Source organism: Halichoerus grypus, chromosome 9 (assembly GCF_964656455.1).
Source record: "Halichoerus grypus chromosome 9, mHalGry1.hap1.1, whole genome shotgun sequence".
Lineage (NCBI taxonomy): Eukaryota > Metazoa > Chordata > Mammalia > Carnivora > Phocidae > Halichoerus > Halichoerus grypus.
In genome coordinates this window covers 142,312,492-142,336,303 of record NC_135720.1, presented here as the reverse complement: position 1 = coordinate 142,336,303, position 23,812 = coordinate 142,312,492, and the positions used below count along the sequence as shown (strand labels likewise).

The 23,812-nt window shown below is 48.5% G+C and overlaps 1 protein-coding gene, 2 non-coding genes and 1 pseudogene across 3 annotated transcripts; 2 read left to right on the top strand and 2 right to left on the bottom strand.

Annotated features, from left to right (window-relative positions):
* The first annotated feature begins 880 nt into the window (after positions 1–880).
* TRNAT-AGU (transfer RNA threonine (anticodon AGU)) lies at positions 881–954 on the top strand. The gene has a single exon. It is a non-coding gene; the product is annotated as a tRNA-Thr (tRNA).
* A 3,909-nt stretch (positions 955–4,863) lies between these two features.
* TRNAL-CAG (transfer RNA leucine (anticodon CAG)) lies at positions 4,864–4,946 on the bottom strand. Its single transcript has one exon. It is a non-coding gene; the product is annotated as a tRNA-Leu (tRNA).
* A 5,695-nt stretch (positions 4,947–10,641) lies between these two features.
* On the bottom strand, positions 10,642–16,690 carry BTN1A1 (butyrophilin subfamily 1 member A1). Its single transcript, XM_036112278.2, has 7 exons — positions 16,612–16,690; positions 16,074–16,418; positions 14,061–14,342; positions 12,392–12,541; positions 11,893–11,913; positions 11,773–11,799; positions 10,642–11,382 (listed from the first exon to the last, which is right to left on the bottom strand). The coding sequence occupies exons 1-7, from the start codon at positions 16,688–16,690 to the stop codon at positions 10,709–10,711; spliced, it is 1,578 nt and encodes a 525-aa protein (XP_035968171.2). The 3' UTR covers positions 10,642–10,708.
* LOC118548436 (small ribosomal subunit protein eS27-like) lies at positions 12,828–13,289 on the top strand (annotated as a pseudogene).
* Positions 16,691–23,812: the final 7,122 nt, after the last annotated feature.

Sequence of the window (23,812 nt, the reverse complement as noted above, 5' to 3'; positions counted from 1 at the left end):
AAATATTGATACAGTTTACAAAAACTGAAATGTTGATTTCGGCATTATCACCATGACAATAGATTTCAAGCAACACAGCCAATCATAATTTCATTGGGGAAGTTACTTTCACACTTGTGGCCACATAATTTGTAAATTCTTGGGAGTTTCACTAAGGCTCTCTGTTCAAATTGTATTCCCAAGGGCAGAGTTATTTTACAGAGACTAGAATAAATTGGGAACAGTTACAAATACTCACACAAGTCCCCATGACAATATAGAAATTCTTGTGAATGTTCTCAATTTGACATCTTATCAAACAGATCCTTCGAACAAGTTTTAGGACAAGAAAGCTTCTCTCCCTCTGTAGCTTCAGAGGAGAGGGGGCCACTCCTTTCTTTCTAAGACTGGGTTTTAATTATGAAGTCTCGTATTTTTAAGGTGCGACTCTGGAATTCCATTAGCTAAGATCATAAGCAAGAAGCAGGCAGGTGGAACCCAATTTTACGGAAAGAAATGGGGTAAGGAACGACTGGACTTTTAATCAAACACTGTGAAATACAGGACCGACAGCTCGCTTCCTGAGCGACCGGGGCTGGAAGCGTTCCCGTGTCAACGTGGCGCCTTCCCCACCTTGGGCCCCGGGTCACAGTCCCCGCGGACGCCGGAGAACCTTCCTCCCCGCAGCTGCTGGCGCCGCCGGAAGGGGACTCAGTTTTCCTGTAGCCGTGCGGTTCCTTAGTTCTTGGGGGGGGACGAGGCGGGGACTGCTTCATCTTTAGGGTCTGGAGAGGCATCTGGGCTGCTCCTGTCCCTCAATGGTGAGAAAATCCAGAAATGCACCCAACAGAAGCGAAGACCATTCCTTTTCACTGTCGATTCGGAAGCAGACAGGCGTGCGGGCTCCGTGGCTTAGCTGGTTAAAGCGCCTGTCTAGTAAACAGGAGATCCTGGGTTCGAATCCCAGCGGGGCCTTTTGTGGTTTTCCCACCCTCAATAAAGAGGATGAGCGATCGAGGTGTAATATGAGGGGTCAATTCCCCTACGGAATTTAACTCAAGTGTTTTATGTGGCTCTGAGGGTGAGCTCTTTGTTTGCAAAGTGAAGATAGACAAATTTACATTTCTTTAGGGAGAAAGAATTTCTACCTTTCTTGATGTCAACGTCTTTATTTCACGTGTAATATGTTTTTAGCACATACTAAAGGAACCAGGGAAAGCAGAAGGCAAAATCACCAAGTTTACAAGCAACATCATCATCTCTGGTCATTCTATTCTCTTTCCTGGGGGAATTCCAAACGGATGCTCTCTCACAATCTGCAGGCAGTATTTTTAGAAAGGTCAGCCTCTGGAATGATTGATAAAGGTTTTGTTGATAAGCAGCAGCATCTCAGTTCATAGCACCCACTAAAACCCAACCACATAACACAAGCTGTAAGTGAGTATTTTAAAAGGTGGTTTTGTGCCCGGAGTTTTTTGGAAAGGAAAATCAAACCGAAACAAATATTTGTCACCCAGATTTCAGAAAAGAAGGTCAGGGAGAAGCATCTACTTAATTGTATTATCAGAGCGGATAGCCCACAAGGACAGGCAGACTTGAAGAAGTCCAGAAGAGCTGAGGTGCCTATTCCCAAACTCTCCAAGAGGGAAGAAAAAAAAAAAAAAAAAGCAAGTGGGAAAGAAGTCTGGACTTCTACTCGCAGCCAGGCCCCTACAGAAACTAAGACGACGGAAATGGAAGCTTGCTGAAGCTGTTACCAACCCTCTTGCTCATCTCCCACCACCAAACTCCCCACCACCTGGCACAGAAAGTCCCACCAGCCTGCTTTTACCTACAGAGCACATTATTTTATGTAGATGGTCAAGGGTTGAAATATGTGCTATCTACAGAAACGAAGTGTCCCAATACTTTGAGAAACATTTCAGGAAAACAACTCTATTCTTATGGAGAATTTCTCCACTCACTCTGCAGCCTAACTCCCCACTTTTCTCTATAGGCAGCAGACAGCAATGGAAAGGGAGACCCTCTTTTTCACTACATCCTCCCATCCTCTGCTCATGAAAACCTTTCTTCCAGGTCTAGAGTACAGATGTCTATCAAGTGCAGAGGACAGCTGAGTCACCGAGCAGAAGTCAACACTAGACCACTACTTCATCCTGTTATTGAATTCGACTTAACCTTCACTCCCCTGCTCCATCAGGGTCCAGGAATACCTCTCCTGGGATGCTTCCAGCCCAGAGGCCCTCAATAGATTGCATGATCTGTACCATTGAGGTAATGGTACTGGCTACTGAAGCTATAGAATATTCCAGGCGAAAATTCTAACCATCTTTCCCAAAACCTTAAAAGCCTTCCTAACTCTCCATGTATCAATCACGAATGTGATTTATATGTACCAGTGGAAATGACTTACAATCAAATGCTTGTTTATCCACCCAGTGCCTATCTGTCCAGAGCCACGTATATGGCAAGCACCATGCTAATCATGCACACGGGTCATGAATTGTGTTCTAAAAAGGCTGGGGGAAGGGGTGGCAAACAATTCGATGGTGGCTTGTAGTAACACTGACAGTGGGGCACTGTGGGCCACGGTTTGCTATTTAACCCAGACTGGCGGAAGTAGAAGGAGGTGGGGGCAGACTCCATGCAAGAAGTGATGTCCAAACTGTTCATGAAGGAGATGTACAACTTCTGCAGGCAAGAGAGTGGGCTGGGGAGAAGGTGTGGACAGAGTGCTCCAGGCAAAGGGAATGGCGTGTGACCAGAGGTGACAAAGAGGATGCGCAGGGCGGGTAAGTGGAAGCAATGAGGGGAGGAGGTGTGTTTGCACTTGAAACTCTTGTGTGGACATGACCAAAGGCCTTTGGGCATCCTCATCACTTGTGGCCTCATGAAGACCACAGATGGACTTGACCTGACAGTTGATAAGTATCAAGTGCTTCATGGATTATGTTTTGTTTTGTTTTTGCTTCATGGTTTTTTGGTTTTTGTTTTTGTTTTTGTTTTTCAAAAAGACCATGTGTTACCAAAGCAGTAAAGGTAGCCCTTGAATTTACTAGTTATGAAGTAAGTAGAGTCTCTAGCTGGACTGCTGAGGTTCTCCTATGAGGAGGTGGAGCTAGAAGGGACCATGTTTCCCATTTCACCCTGGATAGCAACACTCATCTACTTGCTTTCTATCTGACTTTGTCACCATCTGGTCTACCTCCTGGGGCAAGGGCTATCTCTGGATCTCCAGAGTTCCACACAGGCCCCTGCAAAGAACAGGTGCTCTATTGGAACAAAAAAAAAAAATACTATTTATCTGGTATTTATTATTTCCTAGGCATTTGTTATTTGCCAAGCACTTCATGTATACTAAGTCATGCAATTCCCACAGCATCCTTATGAGGGAAGGTTCAATTATTTCCCCTACTTTAAAGAGGAGGACACCAAGGCACAGGGATACGAAGTCACTTGCCTGGAAGGCCATACAGCTCCTAAGTGACAGAGTCAGGGGTGAACCCATGTAGCCTGAATAACATTGAACCAACCTGTTGGCCCTCCAAGTATCTCTAAATGCTTCTCCTCTTTGCACCTATTTGCCATTTCCTCCTTTGTCATATGCTACCGAGGCCCAAGTGGGGACTCGAAATGGGCAGAAATGGACTGACTATGTGGCCACCTGGGCAATAAGAAGAAACCTTGTTTGGTTGCTCTTTTCTAACCTTACTGACGACAATCTTTCTAAGAAATACCAATTCACTTTTCTTTCAGTGTATGTCTGAACGTTTCTGTGAATTTTGAGGAATTTGGGAGAAGACAGAATGATTCTGAATATCAGTGATCATAAAACAGATCTGCCCTGTTTTCGGTCTTTGTAAGTGGGTATTAGATTGGATTTCTTTTTTAGAAAGGAACGGTGAGGAGAAAATTCTAGTTACCTGAGATTTTTGATTACTTGGGGTTTTGTAATAAATTATGTAAGAATAATAATACTCACTGTCCAAGTTTGGAGTTCATAATAGAAACATTGTATGCTAATATTTGTAACTAGCTATTAATGCTTAAGATGAACAGGCTGAACATCAGGAAACTTGAATTTTAGGGCTATTTCTGAAGACGTCACTAAACATGAATTTCTGTGTTTCTAAATCACGTTCCCTGGGTCTGGGATCCTGTTATAAAGTGCAACCTTTGCAAACTGCCCTGATGGACAGACCCCCATGATCAGCCATTTGCTCCTGTTGTATGTCAAGGAAAGCTTCGGATCGGAATATGTAGGAAGATGTTCATTGACAGCACCCTTTTCTGTTGTGGCAAGACGTGGGACCCAATCTGGGAGTCATCCCTGGGTGACTAGGCAAACACGCACTTGCAGATCTCTGTGCAGCGATTAGAAGCAATTGGTCTAGATGTGCAGACAGTAACAGAAATAAGCCTCAAAACCATGGTAGGACAGGAATAAAGTAAAAATAGAATGGGATATGTGAAAGAGCGTCATTTACGTGAATTAAAAACGCAAGCACTGAAACCAAAAATGTATGTTCTACAGACACATTTAGAAAGAAAAAGATGACCTTTCTCCAGTAATTTCTTATGGTTATTGGGAAATGAGATTGAGAAAAGGGTATTAGAAAGAAATCTATAAGTAAACAAAACAAAAGAGGGGCCCTGGGGACATCAGTGTAATTTAGGAGTTGACATTCCTTCAATTCCTTGAATGTGAGAGAGACAGGGATGAGATTAAAATTGCTAGTTCTTAAATCGTCTTCGAAGTACATAGTGCTTAATTCTAGAGCGCGGATAAGACATTTTTTAAAAATTGGTCATCCTATGGGGGGGTGGAATACAGGAAAAGGTGGCGGGATACAGTCACTAGTCTAACAACTAAAAGCGTTGCTTTGTCAGGAGTGGGATTCGAACCCACGCCTCCAGGGGAGACTGCGACCTGAACGCAGCGCCTTAGACCGCTCGGCCATCCTGACTCAGCGGGGGCCGCTCTCGCGCCGAATTTACTTCTCGGTCTGCGGAAACACTATTCGCCTCTTTGTTCAGATACGGGAGCTCCTCGGGGGCAGAGGGAAAGCCCGCCTCCGAGAGCCGCCGGGGCGCTCGCTTGCCGGGGTTCCAGGGGCACCTGCTGTGCGACCTCGGATTCCATTCCGGGCCCCGGAGGAGCGGGGCGGGATGCCCGGGAAGAAGGGCACTCTCGGCAGAATCCTAATTAAATAACGCCACCGCCTTCTTGGCGTACACGCTTTGCCCCAGGAGGCTCTCGGCCGTTCCAGGTGAGCGCTGGCTGAGGCCCAGCCCGCGGGCGCTCGCTCACTCCTCCCCGGCCTTTCCTGTAAATCCCCCAGCGGGTGCTTACCGCACCCCCCCCCCCGGACCCCCACTCCGGGAATCGGTGTTAGGACTCCGGCTGGTCTGGCTTCTTGTTCTGAGTGCATTTAGCTCTGTGCACTGAGGATTTGCGGGCGTTACTCTATGGATGTCTTACTGCAATAAACAGTTTAAAAAAGCAAAAAAAAAAAAAAAAAAAGTGAGTAGTTTCTGTATCTAGTAAACCCGGCAGGGGGCCTTGAGGCCAAGCCTCTGCTGCAGCCACTTCCGCACATACCTAAGGCCAGACGGGACCTGCTTCAGGTGTTCTGGCCCAGCCTGGAGTCAGGGTCCTGTGCTCAGAGTGGCCCAGCCTGGAGTCAGGATCCTGTGCTCAGAGTGGCGCCCTGGAGTCAGGGTCCTGTGCTCAGAGTGGCCCAGCCTGGAGTCAGGGTCCTGTGCTCAGAGTGGCCCAGCCTGGAGTCAGGGTCCTGTGCTCAGAGTGGCCCAGCCTGGAGTCAGGGTCCTGTGCTCAGAGTGGCCCAGCCTGGAGTCAGGGTCCTGTGCTCAGAGTGGCCCAGCCTGGAGTCAGGGTCCTGTGCTCAGAGTGGCCCAGCCTGGAGTCAGGGTCCTGTGCTCAGAGTGGCGCCCTGGAGTCAGGGTCCTGTGCTCAGAGTGGCCCAGCCTGGAGTCAGGGTCCTGTGCTCAGAGTGGCCCAGCCTGGAGTCAGGGTCCTGTGCTCAGAGTGGCCCAGCCTGGAGTCAGGGTCCTGTGCTCAGAGTGGCCCAGCCTGGAGTCAGGGTCCTGTGCTCAGAGTGGCCCAGCCTGGAGTCAGGGTCCTGTGCTCAGAGTGGCACCCTGGAGTCAGGGTCCTGTGCTCAGAGTGGCCCAGCCTGGAGTCAGGGTCCTGTGCTCAGAGTGGCCCAGCCTGGAGTCAGGGTCCTGTGCTCAGAGTGGCCCAGCCTGGAGTCAGGGTCCTGTGCTCAGAGTGGCCCAGCCTGGAGTCAGGGTCCTGTGCTCAGAGTGGCCCAGCCTGGAGTCAGGGTCCTGTGCTCAGAGTGGCCCAGCCTGGAGTCAGGGTCCTGTGCTCAGAGTGGCCCAGCCTGGAGTCAGGGTCCTGTGCTCAGAGTGGCGCGGCCTGGGAGTCTGGGAACCTGACTGCGAGTTTCCGACAAAGCTAGAACTGGTCAGTGAACTGCCTGCAGCATTGTAGACCCGTCATTTCGCCTCTGTCCACCGGAGAAACTGCTTTCCTAGGCGCTTGAGGGTTACATCTACATTCAGCTGAAGAACTACAGTGCTTCATCTCTTAAATTATGCGTCGAATCCCCATCGCCAGGGAACCAGTTAGAGGCAAATTCTCAGTCCCATCCAGACCTACTGAAGCAGACGTTTGGGGGACAGAGTCCGGTAAGGTGTGTCTAGCAAGCCTCCATGTAATTCGGAGCCATGCCCAAGTTTGCGAGTCCCCCGCTTTAGGCACAGCAGCCCTGTCAGGCTCAGAGACCCGCTCTGCCATCAGCAGGAGGTGAAATGTGAAAGCCTGTGGGTATTGCCAACGTCCTCCCACCTCGGACCTACGAGTGCCACCTGGGAGTTGTATTTGGAAGGACTTCCCCTCCACCCCTAGGTGAGCACCCAAGTTTGAGATCATTATTTTAGGGGTTAGCTGTAAGAAAAGGCTAGATCTTTCTTTTAAAGGTAAGGTGGAGGGGCCACATCCAAAAAAGTGTTCAGGCCTCTGTGGTACAGGGCTCTGGCCCAAAACATGTGTGAGTCACGGAGTGCAGGGGCCCGAAGCACAGTGTACAGGGCCCCGGACGGGCGTGCCCACCTGCGCCTCGACGTCTGCTTGTGACTCACTGGAGAGAGCCAGGGATGGGACTGTAACCGAAGGAAGGTGTTCCCTGGGACCTGAGAGGCCAGAGCCCAGCCTCTCCAGGAGATAAGATGGAAACAATCTGTAGAGAATGCTAACACCCGATTATTGGAGTGCTTGTATGGGAGGAGGTTGTACGTAAGCATTTTGTGAAGACAAATATATCTCTCAAGGATGCAGATAAACTTTCTGGGTTTTAGAGGTCCAGCAACACCAAATGTCATCTCTTTTAGAAAATTCGGGGAAAAAGCCAGACCTACCAACCCTGATCATTTCCTCTAGGCACTGGTAGGTGCCAGCTAGAAAGAGAGCCTTAAGGCTCATCAGGTAAGTTCTTCCGTACAGGTGTCTCAAGCAAAGAAGCTAGAGCTGGGGGAGGGGGAGGGGGTGGGAAGGAAGGAGACAAATGTTCCCTACGAATCTACTGTCAGCTCAGTACTGTGTCTAGTGACCATTTTCCTTGAATGGCCAAGGAAATCATGGATCTTGGGGAGGTCAAGGATCATGGGGGGAAGGGGAGGGGAGTCACAGAGATGATTAAAGCCTATGACTGTCTTTCTATTCTTGGAGAGGGGTTCTTGGGGCAGCCCCGTCTGTTCTGGGTGAGATTTCACATAACATTTCAGGATACACATTATACATTGAACTAGCAGAGCAACTGCCTGAGGTTCCCAAGTATTTTTAAAGAAATTTGGACTTTGTTTTTCTCTGACTTTCTAAAAGTATAATTTGAACACAAACGAACACTTAAAGCCATGATAATTGATTTTCTTCTCCCAGGACAGTGGGGGGGGGGGGACAGTGTGGGGTGAGAAGTATTTGAGGCAGGGGCATGGGAAGGACACTGGGTGTTGGGGATCCATGAAATGATACGGGAAGGGGCCCTTTCTATCTGGTTCTCTGGGTGCCAGCCCTTGGTCCAAGTAAAAGGTGGCACATTTAGTTGCTTTTTTCTTCTTCTGACCCTCTTCATGCCTAAGACTCTCCTGCCTCGGTAATTTCTCTAAGCCTCTAGTCCTGCTATTCAACTGTGGTTTGTTCACGGAAGATGTCCTAGACACAGAGAGCAAGGACACCAGCATTCAGGTCCTGCTTTGCGCCCAGACTAAATGCTTTAATCAAATCACTTTATGTCTCCTGGCTTCAGATTCTCATCTCTGAAAGGAGGCAGAGGGAAAATGTCGACAGTCACTTCTCATCCATTACATCTTCTTCTCAACCTCTTCCCCAAATACTTGTGTGGTCTCCTGATTTACAAGCCTTCATGAGGATTCATTTTAAAATAATCTAGCAGTACATATATGGAAATGTGTTTATCTAGATATTGCTATGTAGGTCTTGAACCCGAAGTCCTAAATCATAATCATAACCACAATCATTACCAAAACCTAAACGGAGATGGGGCCTGGAGGCTGACAATAACAAAGGTGAGTAATGGAGAGTTGTTGACAATGTCGTATGTCACAAATCACAGTGAATGTGATGATGATAGACGTGTCTGGTGTTCAGAATTTCCACCTAAGAGACAATGTTGGGTTTTGATTTGTCACAGTCTTCTGTGAGGGTAGTTAGTAGACTGAAAATTTAGGAAAGTTGGTTTTTAGCTTAATCATGAGAAATGTAATGTGGTACAATAATGGAAATAATATGTTAGGGTGAGCATAATTTGGAATTTGGATTTCTTGTTGTTTGATCCGTTAACAGATCTCATTTCCATGATTTCCTAGCAGGAGACACGCATCTGAGGTGATTTTCCCGCCACTTGGGGAACCTTTGGAGACTCACATTCCGTCCCTTTGGGCAGCAGAGATGGCTGAATTGCATTCAGGTCAGACCTTCTATGAAGAAGACCACTGTCGACCCTCGTTTGGGGAAACACAGGGAAAGTGTGCATGTCACTGAACTACAAGGCTCTTCAAGCAGGATCCTTGGAAAAGGGGTTTCTAAAGATCACCAAGTTTTTTTGCTTTTGGTTTTCCGATTACAAGGCATTACCATTAAAAATTTCCCAAATATTTCCTCCTCCTGGAAAAGTACTGTTAACATTTGAAGAGGTGGCCTCATTCACCTACACCAGGAGTCAATGACCTTTTTAGGAGTAGATATGGAGTCAGCCCCTGCCCCCCGAACGGAGGCTGGGGGGGGGGCAGCCACCAGCACGCTGGCCTCTGGGGGCAGCTAGCTCCCCACGCGCCAACAGCCCCTTGTGCCCCCCGCCCCGGCGAGCCCCCCGCCCTCCAGCCGCAGGTGAGCCTCGGACACGCAGGCGCGGGCCCTGGCCAGCCAGCTGCGTTCCCGCTTGTTCTTACTTCCCTTCCACTTGTCGGGATAAAGGAAAGGTGCGGGTGCCGCCTTCAGCAATCAACAGACTTATTTATTCGGTTAAGACCATGGGCGACATCTACTCTGGAAACTGGAAAAACGCAATGGAAATGGAAGGTGTGAGCCCAGATAAACCCGCAGTTTGGGGGCATGCCGAGCCACCGTATACAGGGACGTGCAGACACAAGGGGACATGGTCAGCTAGCTGTGCTCACACAGGGACGCAGCATCTGGGGCCCGGGGACAAGCAGCCCGCGGGGTGGGGCGAGTGAACCCCGGCGGGGGGGTGCGCATGGGCGGCGGGGGGAGAGAACTGAAGATGCCTTTGGGGGTTTAACGCAGAGGTTGGGAGGAGGGCTGAGGGGCCCCGAGGCCGACCCTGGCGGATAAAGGGGTGATGTCACTGAGGAGGATTCCTGGAAAGCCTCTGGGATGGAGAGATTCTACAGGGAAAGGAAGAAGAGAGCTGGAAACTTGTGTGGCCTCCATGGAGTGAGGTTGGAAGGACCCCCGGGTGAGGGGGAAACAGGTCAAGGCAGAGAGGAGAGCAGGATCTGGGGCACGGCCAGGCACCCAGCCTGGGTTTGGTCTGAAGTTTTCTCCTGGATCAGATCTTTGGTCTGCCCCCCAGCCCCGCTCATTTCATCCCTTCCCCAGGTCCCCATGCCCATGGCTCAGATCCCGCGGAAGTAGGGCCAGTTTTCTCTACTCTGTAGGACATGTCTTAGAAAGCTGGACGTACAGGCCCAGAAAGTCTAGAAACCGGCCAGGTGTTCATCATTGGCCTGGGTTCCCCTCATGATGTCCCCCCAGTTCCTTTATGGGATTTCAGCCTTGAATCTTCTCTTCCGAGAACCTTTTGGGTTTCCTGCTTGCCTAAAACCTGTTCCTCAACACATCTCTATCCTGGACACCCAGATGTTTCTGTCATAACCCCATGCCAACCTAACCCCATCTTGATCGCTGAGCTGCCCCTCCCTATAGGATTTGGCCTCCAGGGATAGGAGACTGCTGGAAGCAGCTTCAGCGTGACCTCCTGCCCCCTGAGGATCAGCACAGAAGCCGATGAGGAAGGCCCCGCACCCCGCACCCCACCTCCCCAAGACCAACTGATCCGTTCCCAACAGGGGGAAACAGGGGCTGGGTGGACCTGGCCGCTGGTGTGTCAGAGGGGATGGAGGGGAGGGCTTAGGACAAAGGAAAGCAGCTGGGCTGGGACATTCCTTAAGGTGCCCTTTGGCTGGGCTGGGTAGGGATTAGCTTAGAATGAAGGGTATCCGTATCCCCAGAGGCAGAGCCCTCCCCCATGGGGGACAGTGGGATCTCCTTAGTGAAGTCTTTGGCATCAGCAACAACTGTGACTCTCTCAGGCCCGTCGGTGACTGGGCAGATGGCCAGGGGCTTTTTACCACAGGACCACAGGCAGAAGAAAGGCCGGAGGGGGCCAGAGAAGGAGGCGTTGGAGAAAGTATAGATATGGGACCCATCAGTCATATTGTAGAAGGAGACCTCTCCTGATTTGTAGTCCAGGAAAATCCCAACCCGACGGGGCGGTCCTGCTAAGGGGAGAGGGGTCCGCAGTGGGGTGAGGGCCCAGTACCCATTCCCATACAACTCCACAGCCCAGAACCCATTCTCAGGAGTCATGGGGTCAAACCCTTTCTTCACCACATTCTCCCTGCACACCCCGACTGCCCAGTCAGCCCTGTCTCCTACCTCCACCTCCCAGAAATGTCGCCCTGCCGTGAAGGTCTCACGACCCAACACGCAAGGCCAGGAGTCAAATCTCTCTGGTTTCTCAGGCAGTTCCTGACGTGAATCTTCCAGTCGGACAGATTTGGAATCCTCATACAAAAAGAGGTGGGGGTGGGCGGTGTCTGGATCCAGAGTCACATCAACTAGAGACAGAGAGAGAGCAAGTCTGAGCATCAGTGAGCATTAGGGGTCACAAGACCTATTCTTTCTTCTCAAAAAAAAAAAAAAAAAAAAAATAGAGCACTGTTCTAGAAGTTGGCAGGTCCCCACAGGAGGAGAGCTGTTTGGCCCCCTCCTGTGACCCGTCAACAGTCACGGGTCCCTGTCAGAGGGGCTTGTCTTGTAAACATCTTCCAAGGGCCTTCTATGTGCCTCAAGGAAAATGTGAAGGCCGTTTGCCATCATCTTTCCCCTATCTATCCCCCCGCAGAACTGGGTTAGTGTTTTTATTTCCAAGTATGACAGGACTTTGAATCCCTGGGGCATAGAGCCTCAGAGCCCCTGAGAAGTCTGAGAAGTTCAGAGCCACCGACCTGCATGCACTGTCGCCTTTTTCCACTCTGCAATGAAAGAGAGAGAGAGTCAGTGACAGGCTTTCTAATAAGAGAGAGAACACCTTGTTGGTGAAACAATGACAAGAAGAGAGAACTTACTGAGTTCTTCCAGGAGTTTCTCTAGAAAAGAAACAGAAATACCTTAATGACCTTCTAGAGTGGACATGAGGGAGGGGAGAAAGCTAGTGTGAGGAACACACAAAGGAGTGCAGGGTTAATTCATGATTACCTGATTACTGAAACTCTATCAACAAATGAGGAACAAGGATTATGTTTTGTTTTTCTAAGAAATGTGCAGGAAGTTCCTACTGGCTTGGGATCAGATCGTTAATCTTTCCTGGGAAACCAAGTTAGAAGTGAGGAGAGAGTCTGAGGGAGGGTAGTGAGTGAATAGCTGGTCTGATATCTCAATTAGCACTGGTTTTGACTCCTTCGCCCCAGACCTTCATATTGGGTATCAGTGGCTTCTGGTGCTTTATAATCCCCCTTCTTGACTCTCAGAATTCTAGAATCAAATATCTTCCCACTGGCAGCCATCCCAAAGGACTTGGGTCCAATCCCACTCGGAAGCACGCCCGACAAGCAGTCTATGACTTACCCTTAGAGCTGAATTCATCCTTTCTCTGTCTGGATCTTTCCTTGTACAGTCTCCAAGTGCAAACTATGGACCCAATTGTGAGAACTCCTAGGACCATCAAGATGACAGCCACCGCCACCATCCAGGGAGTCAACTTTGGGAAGAAGGAAGCTGAAACAAAATCCCCAAGAAGGACGAGTTGTTGTGCGACTCTGAGCAAGGCCAGCTCTACTTGATTCCGAAGGGGGTTGGAAGAGAGGATGACCTGGCCCTCTCCCACTCCTCCCAGGGCAAAAAATAGACCTTCCAATGTTGCTGCTCCAAGCTTTTCAGAAAAATTTTGATCTTAGGTGGGAGAGGGCAGAGAAAGAGAGGAATGAAGATGAACAGGAGTCATTTCAGGCCTGACAGTGTCACCTTAGAGATGGGGACTGGCTGGGCTTGCAGAAGGATCAACATGCCCTTGGCTGGAGATTTACTACACCTGCCCTTGGAAGGGGAAAAGAAAAAAAACATAAAAAGAAATGGCTAGGGGGTGCCTGGGGGGCTCAACTGGTTAAGCGTCTGCCTTCAGGTCAGGTCATGATCCCAGGATCCTGGGATTGGGCTCTCTGCTCAGCGGGGAGTCTGCTTCTCCCTCTCCTTCTGCCCTCCCCCTGCTTGTGTGCTCTCTGTCAAATAAATACATAAAATCTTAAAAAAAAAAAAAAAAAAAAAAAGGAAGAAAGAAATGGGTAGTTCAAAGCCCAAATTCCTTTTTTATGGATGGAAAATGTCAAGGTTGCTACAAGATTACCCTGGATTTCAGCCGTGCTCAGACGGTGGTCCTTTGTAGAGGGTGCTCAGCAGTGCTGTCCCAGCCAACAGGAGAGAGGCCAGAGTCACAGAAGGGTGTTCATTTAGAAGAAAGCAACACTAATGGTCCCCACAACCTCTTGAATTTCTGTTACATTGCAGAAAGCCTTATCGGTTCAGTAATTCCAGTTAGTGTACCAAGATAATGTAATTATGTTTAATTTTGTAAGGGATACAACAATGATCTATTTTGGTATCAGTTTTTCAATAAAGTTTTGATTATGGGCAAGAAGAAAAGAAGAGTCATTTCGGGACAGGACCTGGGAAGGGAAGAAAGTAATGGATCAATTCATGTTATTGTGGAAATTCTTTCTAACTATCAATGCAGGATGGTAGCCAAGGGGATGAAGGAAGTAAATCAGGAAGGGAAAATGTCACCTCTGTGTGCTACAGGATGGGACTCAATGACCAAAGAATAAGGAAAGGTTCCTGCCTGAACCAGAGGTAGTCTGGAGGGAATAATGAGATTTGCTTTCCTGAGGACCCTGGAAACCTAGACAGAGCTCTAGCATAGGATGGGGAAGACAGAGGGGCAAGGGTAGAAATGGGTTTTCTTATTACTCAAGGAGAGAAAGCCCCAGAGGCAAAGCCTCTGTATCTAAGATATATCTCCTAAAACGGAAAATCTGGTATTTCTATGAGATCAAGGCAGATTTTATGCATTTGGAATCTTTTCTCTTCTAATGGAATTGGTGGGGCTCCTTCATGTCAGTGGTCAGGAGCTTAGGTGGGGACAGTAGACAGCTGCACCATGAGGGCCTGCCTTGGGTAGGTGTCCCAGGTAATATGGCCCTGAAACTGTGTCCGATAGAAACCCAGCGCTGATTTCACTGACCTGGTATGGAAATGTCTACTTCCTTCTGCTGGCCAAGAAGGAGGTTCCGGATACAGCAGGATATATTCTTCATGAAGGGGTCTCTGATGATCACTGAAGCTGCCACAGTGAACAGGCCTTCTTCATCAGGATTCCTAGACTCTGACGTGGATGGAAACTTCTCTCCCTCAGAAGTCCTCCACTGTACCTGGGGCTCTGGGTACCATCCTACTGAGGTACACTCCAGCAGGACCTCTCCATTTTCTCGAACTTCCATATGGATGTGAGGATCAGAGCCCAGAGCTATGGAGAGAGAGGCTGGCCTTACTTTTTCAGTGGACAACCTTCTGGGAGCCTTATAACCACAGGGTTACACAGTTTGAGAAAAAGAAGCGCACAGGGACTGGGAGTGAGAGGGACTCATCTCCTATTTCATGACACAAGGAAGCTGTGGTATCAGTAAAAGGAATTTCATAACCTTATCAGAGAGGGATGCCATATTGGGAGTTAGGGTTTGAAGTGAGGGCAGGAGTTTGAAGGACAGACATAGGGAGCTTTTCTAATCAGCAGGAACAGGGAGACCAATGGCTAAATAAGGCAGGTAAGGGAGCTCCAGAGAGGGGAGAGGGCTTTGTGGTCTGAAGTATTACCAAAAGACTTTGAAGAGAAGGAGAACTGGGAGTGGGTATTTGAGGATGATCCAAGAGGAGTACTTGAAGAGAAGGGGGATTGCGGCTTCTTTGCATTGAGATTGTAGCTGTCAATCTAAGCTTCCTTTACCTGTGATACTGATTCAGGAATTTTCTTAAGTGTGTTTCAACCTCGTCTTCCCCCCAACACAGTTATGTCCTAACATATATCAACATAAAGCTGTTTTTCCCTTCTGTCTTCAGCCTGATTATTCTTACAATTCTACAGAGTATAGACAAACACCAAGCTGCAGAGAAGATTCCTCAAACACGTGTCCACACTGTTAGTCGAAATCCATGTTCCAGTATGTGTGTCTATGTGACAATGTGGATTCTTTTCATGGAAAGGGCTGCCACTTTCAGCAGAATCTCAAATATATCTATCACTCATAAGAGGTCACAATGACAGTTCTATGCTATCACATCGCTAGGGTTTTATTGTCAACTTTTAAGATAATTCCCTAAAAAGGAAATGTGAGTTATACATAAGGCTGCCGCATGGGACACCCTGTTCTGAGGCAGGGACCCAAATTACACCCCAGTATTTTTTAACTTTACCTTTAATATATACATAAAAGGCAATACATTTATATGCTGCAGAGCCACCAACCTGCAGTCTGACGCACAGTAATAATATCTTACAAGTATGCAATGCTTCTGCAAGCATCGACAAGGCAGTTTCTTAGGTATCGTGTAATTTTATTTCATTCTTGCAAAATCTCATTTGATAGGTGCATGCCCATTTTTTCAGTAGGAAATAAGGCTCAGAAAGAGATTTGTTTGCTTCCATTCACTAGTAAGTGGGAAAGTCAGAGCACAATGCTTACTCTCCTCCTGAATGCTTACCATTTCCATTATGGTTTCCGCCCTGAATTTGGGCTTGAAGCCAAAAAGGAAACAAAAACCACACACTTTTCTCGGTGGATCAAGAATGTGAAGGAGCAGCCGCGCTCTAGGACCTTAGGAAATCCGCCCTTAGGTTCTAATCCATAAAGCAGCTTCAAAGGATGCGCACCACAGCCTCACCCTAGTGGTGAAAAGTAGACACGACTTAAATGTTCAATTCTGAGCCTGGATCAAGTGTATTAGTGTATTACGAGGTACTCACGGAGAAGAATGTTATATAGCCATTGCATCTTCCATTTATTTAACTCATGACGTGGGGAAATGCTCTGTCCCCACTCTCAGACGCCCCTCCGAGTCACCTCCCACTCTAGGCCTGCCAACCTTTTCCATCCCAGGAGGGATTTGGGCAAAGAATCTGGTGGTTTCCAAAGTCACGGGGCCACAGGAAAATGTACACCGCCTGGAAGTCGCCGGAGAAAGCCAAACCCCGCGCACTCACCGGCCACCTTCAGGTGCACGCTGGCCTCCTCGTAGCTGCCGTCCTGCCGGAAGAAGCATCGGTACTCGCCGTCGTCCGAGGCCCTGACCCGGTGGATCCTCACGGCCACGCGCCCCGCCGCGATGTCGCGGGCCACGAGCGTGGCTCTGCCGCGGTACTCGGCCGCCTGCTCGGCCGCCCGCTCGCGCCCGTCCCGCCGCACCAGCACCGCCGCCACCTTCCCGCGGAACCAGCGCAGCTCCATGCGCTCGGCGCTCACGTTCGGCGACAGGTGGCAGGGCAGCTCGACGTCGTCACCCAGCGCGGCCACGATGGGCTCCGCCGGCCCGATCACGTCGAAGTGGGCTGCGAAAACCAGGCGGGCGGACAGGGTAAGAGGGGGCAGCTGAGCTCCGACAGCGACCAGGCTCAGTCCCCGCGACCGGAGCTCCTGCGCCTCGGGGACCCCCGCGGAGGGCGCTAGCGAGACCGTTCCCGAGCCGTTCCGGCCGCCGGTGCGGGTGAGGGGGCCAGAGAGGGGGACCCAGGGGGCGCCTACCCGAATCCGGCTTGCACAGCTGGAAGCAGGTGAGCATGAGCAGAGCCCTGGGCAGGCGGGAGCTTGGGGAAACCGCCATCTCCTGCCTTCCCGGGGCAGCAGGCGCCGGGGGCCTCCGGTCGTCCCAACTTCCGCCTAGGACACGAATGCACAGGAGATCACGAAGTTTCTTCAGACCCCCTTCTGCGGCGTCCTCCCTGCCGCTCTTTCCAACCTGGAACGCTCTAGACCTTTGCACCCGAAGCCTCCCGCTCGCCTGCTCCCACTGCGGACTCTCGGTCGGTCCAGCCGCTGCCACGCGCGCACCCACCGACCGGTCTGGTCAAGCCTGGGTACAGCCACAGAATAGGCCCTAAGACCCCAGGACAATCGTAGGAGAAGGGAATTGTGAGACGTAGTACCCATTAATGGATTGCGTGTCAATGAACAAGTCTTGGGACCACTGCTCTATGAAAAGCCTCTTTTCCCCCCAAATATAGTAACTTGGTACTCGCTTTCCCAGTGACAATAAAGGCGAAGCAATGGAGGCAAAGACAGGAACCAGGGGATTGAACTGGAGGAGAAAAGAGGAAAGTCGAGAGGAGAAGGCACAAGAAAGGGGAGCTGGAGAGAGCACAGGGTGCGGGGTAGAGAGCCCAGGACTGGGGAGGAAGGAGCCGGAGGGAGAGCAGATGCCCTCCTGACTGCTGGCTCTCTCAGGGGAATGAGAGCCCTCTCAGGCACTGACCTCTGATCCTGGAGGAAGAGGCACCAATGAGTCCAGCTACCCAGTGACAGAGCTGCTCCTGGCCCCAGGGGCAAAAGTTAAAGGCCGGAGGAAGAGGGAAGGGGGAAGTGCTCCCAGCAAAGCCTGCCCCCAGGCCCCAGATGCATTTCCTTTGGGGGGAAAAAAAAAGTTTTCCAGAGAGATGAAGGGTCTGTGCATTTGTGGTCTTCAGCTCAAAGACCAGGATATACGCTGATGAGCTGCACTAAATAAAAGGCAATCAGGTGAAAAAGGAAGAGGGTCAAGACAACACTAAAATGAGATTGTAAGGCCTTAAGCCAGTCATTCACCTCTTCAAGCCTCACTTCTTTTACCTCTAAATTAGGAATACTGTTAATAATACCTTCTTTGGAGAGGCGCTGCATTAAATGAGATTAAGCAAGTAAAGTGCTTCGCATACCATAGGGATTTAGAAGAGGGTAAATTGTTATCCTATTGTTTATGTGGGTTGAAAATTTAAAGGTAGGCTGGGAATGCATGTGTGTGATTCCGTTTTCAAGGCCTCCAAGAAGTTACCTCCCTGCAAGCAATTCAGCCCGCATTTCCTTATTTTGGGCTAAACTTCTTATTGTTATGAAAAAATTTAAAAATATGGAAAAACTTGTTTATTTTTTAAAAGATTTTATTTATTTTTATTATTATTTTTGAGAGAGAGATAGAATGTGAGCTGGGGGTTGGGCAGAGGAAGAGAGAGAACGTTAAGCAGGAGCCCCACCACAGGGTTCCATCTCGAGACCCTTAGATCATGACCTGAGCCAAAATCAAGAGTCTAATGCTTAACTGGCTAAGCCACCCAGGCACCCCTTTAAGACTTTATTTTTAAGTACCCTCAGGGTGGCACCTGGGTGGCTCAGTTGTTAAGTCTCTGCCTTCTGGCTCAGGTCATGATCCCAGGGTCCTGCGATCGAGTCCTGCATTGGGCTCCTGGCTCATCAGGAAGCCTGCTTCTCCCTCTCCAACACCCCCTGCTTGTGTTCCTCCTCTCGCTATCTCTTTCTGTCAAATAAATAAATAAAATTAAAAAAAATAAGTATCCTCTACACCCAATGCAGGGCTCAAACTTAAAAGCCTAGGATCAAGACTTGCATGCTCCACTGAGCCAGCCAGCCACCTCTGGAAAAACATTTTTTAAAAAAGTAGACATCACTCATAATGTCACCAACTAATGATAGCCTCTATTCACATTTTGGCAGAATTGATGAAGCTTTTGCATAATTTGAAACATTGCTTATGCTTACATAATATCATATTGTGGGTTCCTATAATTCCCGAGAGGGTGGGATATCTTAGTGGGTTTTGTTTTGTTTTTTTTCAGATTTTATTTATTCATTTGAGACAGAGAGATACAGAGAGAGCACAAGCAGGGGGAGAGGCAGAAGCAGTCTCCCCGCCGAGCAGGGAGCCCGATGTGGGGCTCGATCCCAGGACCCTGGGACCCCAACCCAAGCCAAAGGCAGAAGCCTAACCATCTGAGCCACCCAGGTGCCCCTCTTAGTAGGTTTTTGGGTGGGTTTTTTGTTTTTTGTTTTGCCTACTATAACTAGTGCACTTTATATATAAGTCTTTGTCCACATCTTTGATAACTTCCTGACAAACTTTCTGATAAATTCCCAGAAATATAGTCATCAGGTCTGTAAGTTGAATTATGAGCTTATTGCCAAAGTTCCCTCCTGAGCTGTTAAACCTATCACACCATTAATGGAAATGTCTTTCTCATCTAATTCCTGCCAACACTGAGGGCTATGACTCCCCATCATCTCTAATGGGATGGGTGAAATAGATGAAATTATTATTTTGCTAGTCATTTATATGGCAGTGAGGCTGATCATTTTTCATATTAACCATTTAACATATTCTGGAAGTGATCTTTTCAGGCGAATTGCCCATTTTCCCCCAGACAGATTCTGCTGTTTCTTATCAATCTGTTTTTTTTATAAATCAAAGATGTCAACCCTGTATTCCATTTGTGGCCCAAATCCTTCACCACCCCAGTTTGCCTTTTAATTGAGACTGTGAGTAAGACCAACAAAAGATCAGGGCTCCAACTGACTCTCCCGACTGCCAGAATGGCTCTTCCCAAATGCAGATTTGGTTCTGTTTCTCTGGAGAACCCTGACTAATTAATACAATAGAAATATATCCCTTCCGTTCAGTGTTTCCAACACTATTGGTTATGTAGCTGTGATTTCACGGATCCAAGTATCGCATCTGATTTCCTTTCCTTTCCTGTACAACTTCTTGTGCTTTTTGGAGATGGACGAGGGAAGGCGTTAAATGGTTCCTCTTAGTTCCTTTGCTTACTTTCTGTGTTCTCATCACACATTTTTCCTACCTCTCCAACAGCCTCTGAGTACCGTTTCCACCGTGAAACCTATCCGATGATTTATCAGCGCTAGGACATCCCTTCCCAGCCCCTGGCCCTCCCAGAGCAGCGCTTCTTTAACTTACCTGAGCCTATGCTTCCCTGGAGGGTTTTCTAAATAACAGATTCTGATTCGGAGGCCTGGAGCAGGATCAGAGTTTCCCACGGGCTGCTGGTCGGCAAGGGCTTTACCTCGATCCTTCTTCAGAAGCCGCAGGTGAGGAGGCAGCTGCGAGCTTTCTGTGAGTTGTGGACATGCCCCTGAGGGGTGGTTCTGGCTCAGGGTCGCGGGCTTGTTTCTTTTGCTAAACCAGTCTAGGACAAAGGATGAGGGCAAATGGGCATCGGGTGTAGCACTGAATGCAGTGGCTTGCGAGGTAGCTTTGCAGTCAGCTGCTCTTTCTTGGGGCACACACTGTTGGCATGCTGATAATCATCAGAAGTGACCTAATGATAGGTCCGCATTATAACAGTGACACCATTCCCCTATTTACCAAGCCTGTGTTCAGTTTAGGTGAGTTGCCGCACCAGGGTTTGCATAAGGGAAGGGTGGCTAGAAAGGAAGTGAGGAGGCCTGGAGAAGACACGGATGGATTTCTGTGTATTAGAGGGGCTCGCGGAGGTGGAGGGAGATGAAGTGTGCCCTGGGGAGCAAGAAGATGCTGGGGTCTGGTTGAGTGGGGACATCTCTGAGTCATATTCCTGGAAATGCTTTTGAAATGGAGAGTTCCAGGAAACACAGAGGAGGGGCAGACAGGGAACTTACGGGAGCCAACCAAGTGAGGTTGGACTGAGCAGGGGGAAATAGGAGGATCCCCGGAAGGGGTCAGGGTCGCGTGGACCACTCTTTGAGCTCTTCCCAGAATCTACCCCGTGCAGCCTCTTTCCCTGCTACCTGGTAGGCAAACCCTCCAAAGCAGGGCTACCTGCATTCACCGTCTGGGGGGAGGCTATACAAACATGAAAATACAGAGTTTAGCCCCACTTTGGCTGAGGATCTTCCAGGGTGAATATCACAGAAAGTGTATGCAGGTGATTACTGAGACAGACAGACAGACAGACAGATACACACAGATACACACACACAGAGGGAAACTGAGAAGAGATAAGAGGAGGGGGAAGGGAGGGGAGGGGAAGGTAAGGGAGAGACAGAGCCAGTGAATGTGAGAGATTCCAAAGGCATCTCTTTTTTCTCCAAAGAAATGAGACACCATGCTAAGAATTGTCAATTACCCTCATGAGAAGACCTTTTCCAACCTCCTCACTGGCCTCCACTCCCAGCCCTTAGCCCCTACCCATCCTGCCTACACCCCCCCCCCCCAACTTATTTCCTAATTATCAGCTTCAGATGAGTGTGCCTTCAAGTTACTCAGGGAAAGAGAAATGAGTTCACTAATCTTACGGTCACCTTCCAAGAGGCCTATATGTCTCCTAAGGAGCAAGTTGATGCAATTTACGCTATCTCTCTTCTCTCTGCCCTCATCGCTAAATTGTTGTATTTTTCATTTTCGTGTATCCTGAGCCTTCGAATCCATAGTAAGTAGGAGCTCAGAGTCCCAGAGGAATGAAGAGCCACTGATGTGCATACAATTGTGGTTTTTCCATTTTGCAGTAACAGAGAGGTTTTATAACAGATGCAAAGCCTTGTTTAAAGAAAAATGTGGGAGAACCCCAGAATTCTCCAAGCTCTTTTAGGAGTTTCTTTGGAAAATAAACAGAACTAAAGCAATTAAGATTTGAGTTAAGACATGGGAAGGAGGATGGAATGAATGTGCTTATGAATCACACAATGGAGTGAGTGTTCCCTTCTGTGAATACCTGATTACCGAAAACCTATCAATAAATCAGGAACAGGAATGCATTTTGTTTCAGTTCTTAGAAATCTGCAGGAAGTTCCTTTTGGCTCTAGATGCTAAGAGATGTTGCTGTATCTGGGGAATTTAACTGAAAGTCTGGAGCCAAGTTTGGGATGGATGGGAATGAGGGCTGGGAGGCTGATAGGGTTCTGACTTGCTCGTGGTCACGCTGGACCCCACCAGCCAAAGCCCACCTGTGGCCGAACCCAATTTGATGGTACCTGTGACAGCAGCATGGATCCCATACACCGTGGGGAGGCTGGGAGGTGGGGTGTCTCAGTGAGAGGGTGTGGGAGTAATTTATAGGATTTCAGTTTGTGTTGGGGGTTTGGGAGAGGGTCTAAGAAGGAAAGGTTGCTCTGGATGAATGCTGTTGGAAATCAGGCCACTGTTGTGTGATCGGATATTCTACTTTTTATTAGGAAGTAGAACAGAGCAGGTTAAAATTCTAATTGGTAAAGCAGCAGCTAGCTGAGACAGGGATGTGTGGTCATTTTTGTGGTTTGCATGTGCTCTTGTGTCTTTGCGCTTCGACCTGGTTACACAGGAGACATGTTTTGACTCCATCACAATCGCGAAATGGGCTTGTCTGACGGTGACAGCCGCCGTCATACCTGCTTTTTGCCTTCTCAATCAGAGACCACATTCTTCTTCTGATCTCAAGGTGTTCGGGGTTTTATAAGCTTGAGAATCCCTAAAAAGGTTATTTATTTATGTAATCTCTACACCCAACGTGGGGCCAGAACTCAACCTCAAGGTCAAGAGTCGTATGCTCCTCCAACTGAGCCAGCCAGGCACCCTGAACCCCTTCCAATTTTGAACAACTTAGAATCATATTTCTAGATTCTGGATTGGGATGACTTTTGACTGGAAGTCATCTTACAAGGGATGGAATCCAAGCACGTCTAAGGTTTAAATGCTTAAAGGCACAAACACCTGACAAGCAGCCTGACGTAGTCTAACAGGAATCAAACTCATCCTTCTTCCCTGTGTGCCCCCCACCCCATTTCATTTCCAAAATAAAAATACTGTCCAAATGAGAAGCCTCAGACATGTGATGACCACTGAGCATGTAAGGGAGACGAAAAAAAACAAAAACAAAAACAGAAATTTTGATGATGAAAGGTAGCAGAATAGGCCACCCCAAATACGCCGCTTTGTCATAGAAATTATTTTGAGCTGAAGGTAATTTAGAAGCAGCCAAAGCAGTTAGAGGCAAAGACTTCAGTAGAATTTTAGTTCTGAATGCTGTAGGGGAAATGCATTTTCTTTGGAATTATCCATTATGTGCATTTAAACTCTGCCAGAAAAAAAAAAAAAAACTGTTTTAATCTACTTTTTGTATTTAGTAGTTATTTGTGTAAATTAAAGCTTTTCAAGTTAGATGGGAAAAAAAGGCACCTGGGTGGCTCAGTTGGTTAAGTGTCTGCCTTTGGCTCAGGTCATGATCCCACAGTCCTGGGATCAAGTCGCACATCAGTCTCCTTGCTCCCCTCTACCCCTCCCCACTCGTGCTCTCTCTCTCAAAAATAAATAAAACCTTAAAAAGAAAAAAAGAAAAAAGAAAAGCAGCCAACACAGGAAGAGCTCTTTACCTTCCCCCCTTTTGCCTAAAGGCTGGATGTAAATTCTTTTACTGGAGACTGACATTTACCAGTCCAGAGAGGAACCAGAGGAATCTAGACTTTTCTCCATAACTTCCCTCCCTTCTGTTTACCTTCCCTTGGGGCCTAAATTTGTTTTCCTTTGTCCTGCCATCTCTCTGCAAATTTATTGTACTTTATTGAAGATGGTAAATAAGTTGGAATTCTAAGCTGCCATTCAGACTTACTTTTCATGTGCACTGCTTGCATTAACTGTTTTTCTCTTGTTAATCTTTTTGTTAGAGTCCTAGCTGAAAACCCAAGATGGGGAGGGGTAAAGTCTGGCTTCCCCTACAATGATCTAGGGAGAAAGGGCAGGGGGCCCCCACGACGTGCGCCTCTGTCATACTGATCATCTTAATTAAGTTATTTACAAAACAGCGAGTTCAGGGACACTCACACCCTCCTCCGTTCCACTAAAAGTAGGAAGCAAATCTCCCATGTGAAAAATACCCTCCCTGTACTCAGTAAAAGGGCACCCACATCACCAGAGACTGGGGACTGGAGAAAGCCAAGAAAGAGGACCGGGGGGACTGTTCTGGACCCCAGGGCTCTTTGGCTCTCAGCAAAAACA

What these genes read in the sequence shown, in the direction of transcription:
- BTN1A1 (XM_036112278.2), bottom strand. Translation starts at nt 16,690, where the DNA reads ATGGCGGTTTCCCCAAGCTCCCGCCTGCCCAGGGCTCTGCTCATGCTC. An exon ending in GGATGAATTCAGCTCTAAGG is followed by an intron (nt 11,914 to 12,391) that starts GTAAGTCATAGA and finishes TTTCTTTTCTAG; the next exon opens with AGAAACTCCTGGAAGAACTC. An exon ending in GAAACTCCTGGAAGAACTCA is followed by an intron (nt 11,800 to 11,892) that starts GTAAGTTCTCTC and finishes CTTTCATTGCAG; the next exon opens with AGTGGAAAAAGGCGACAGTG.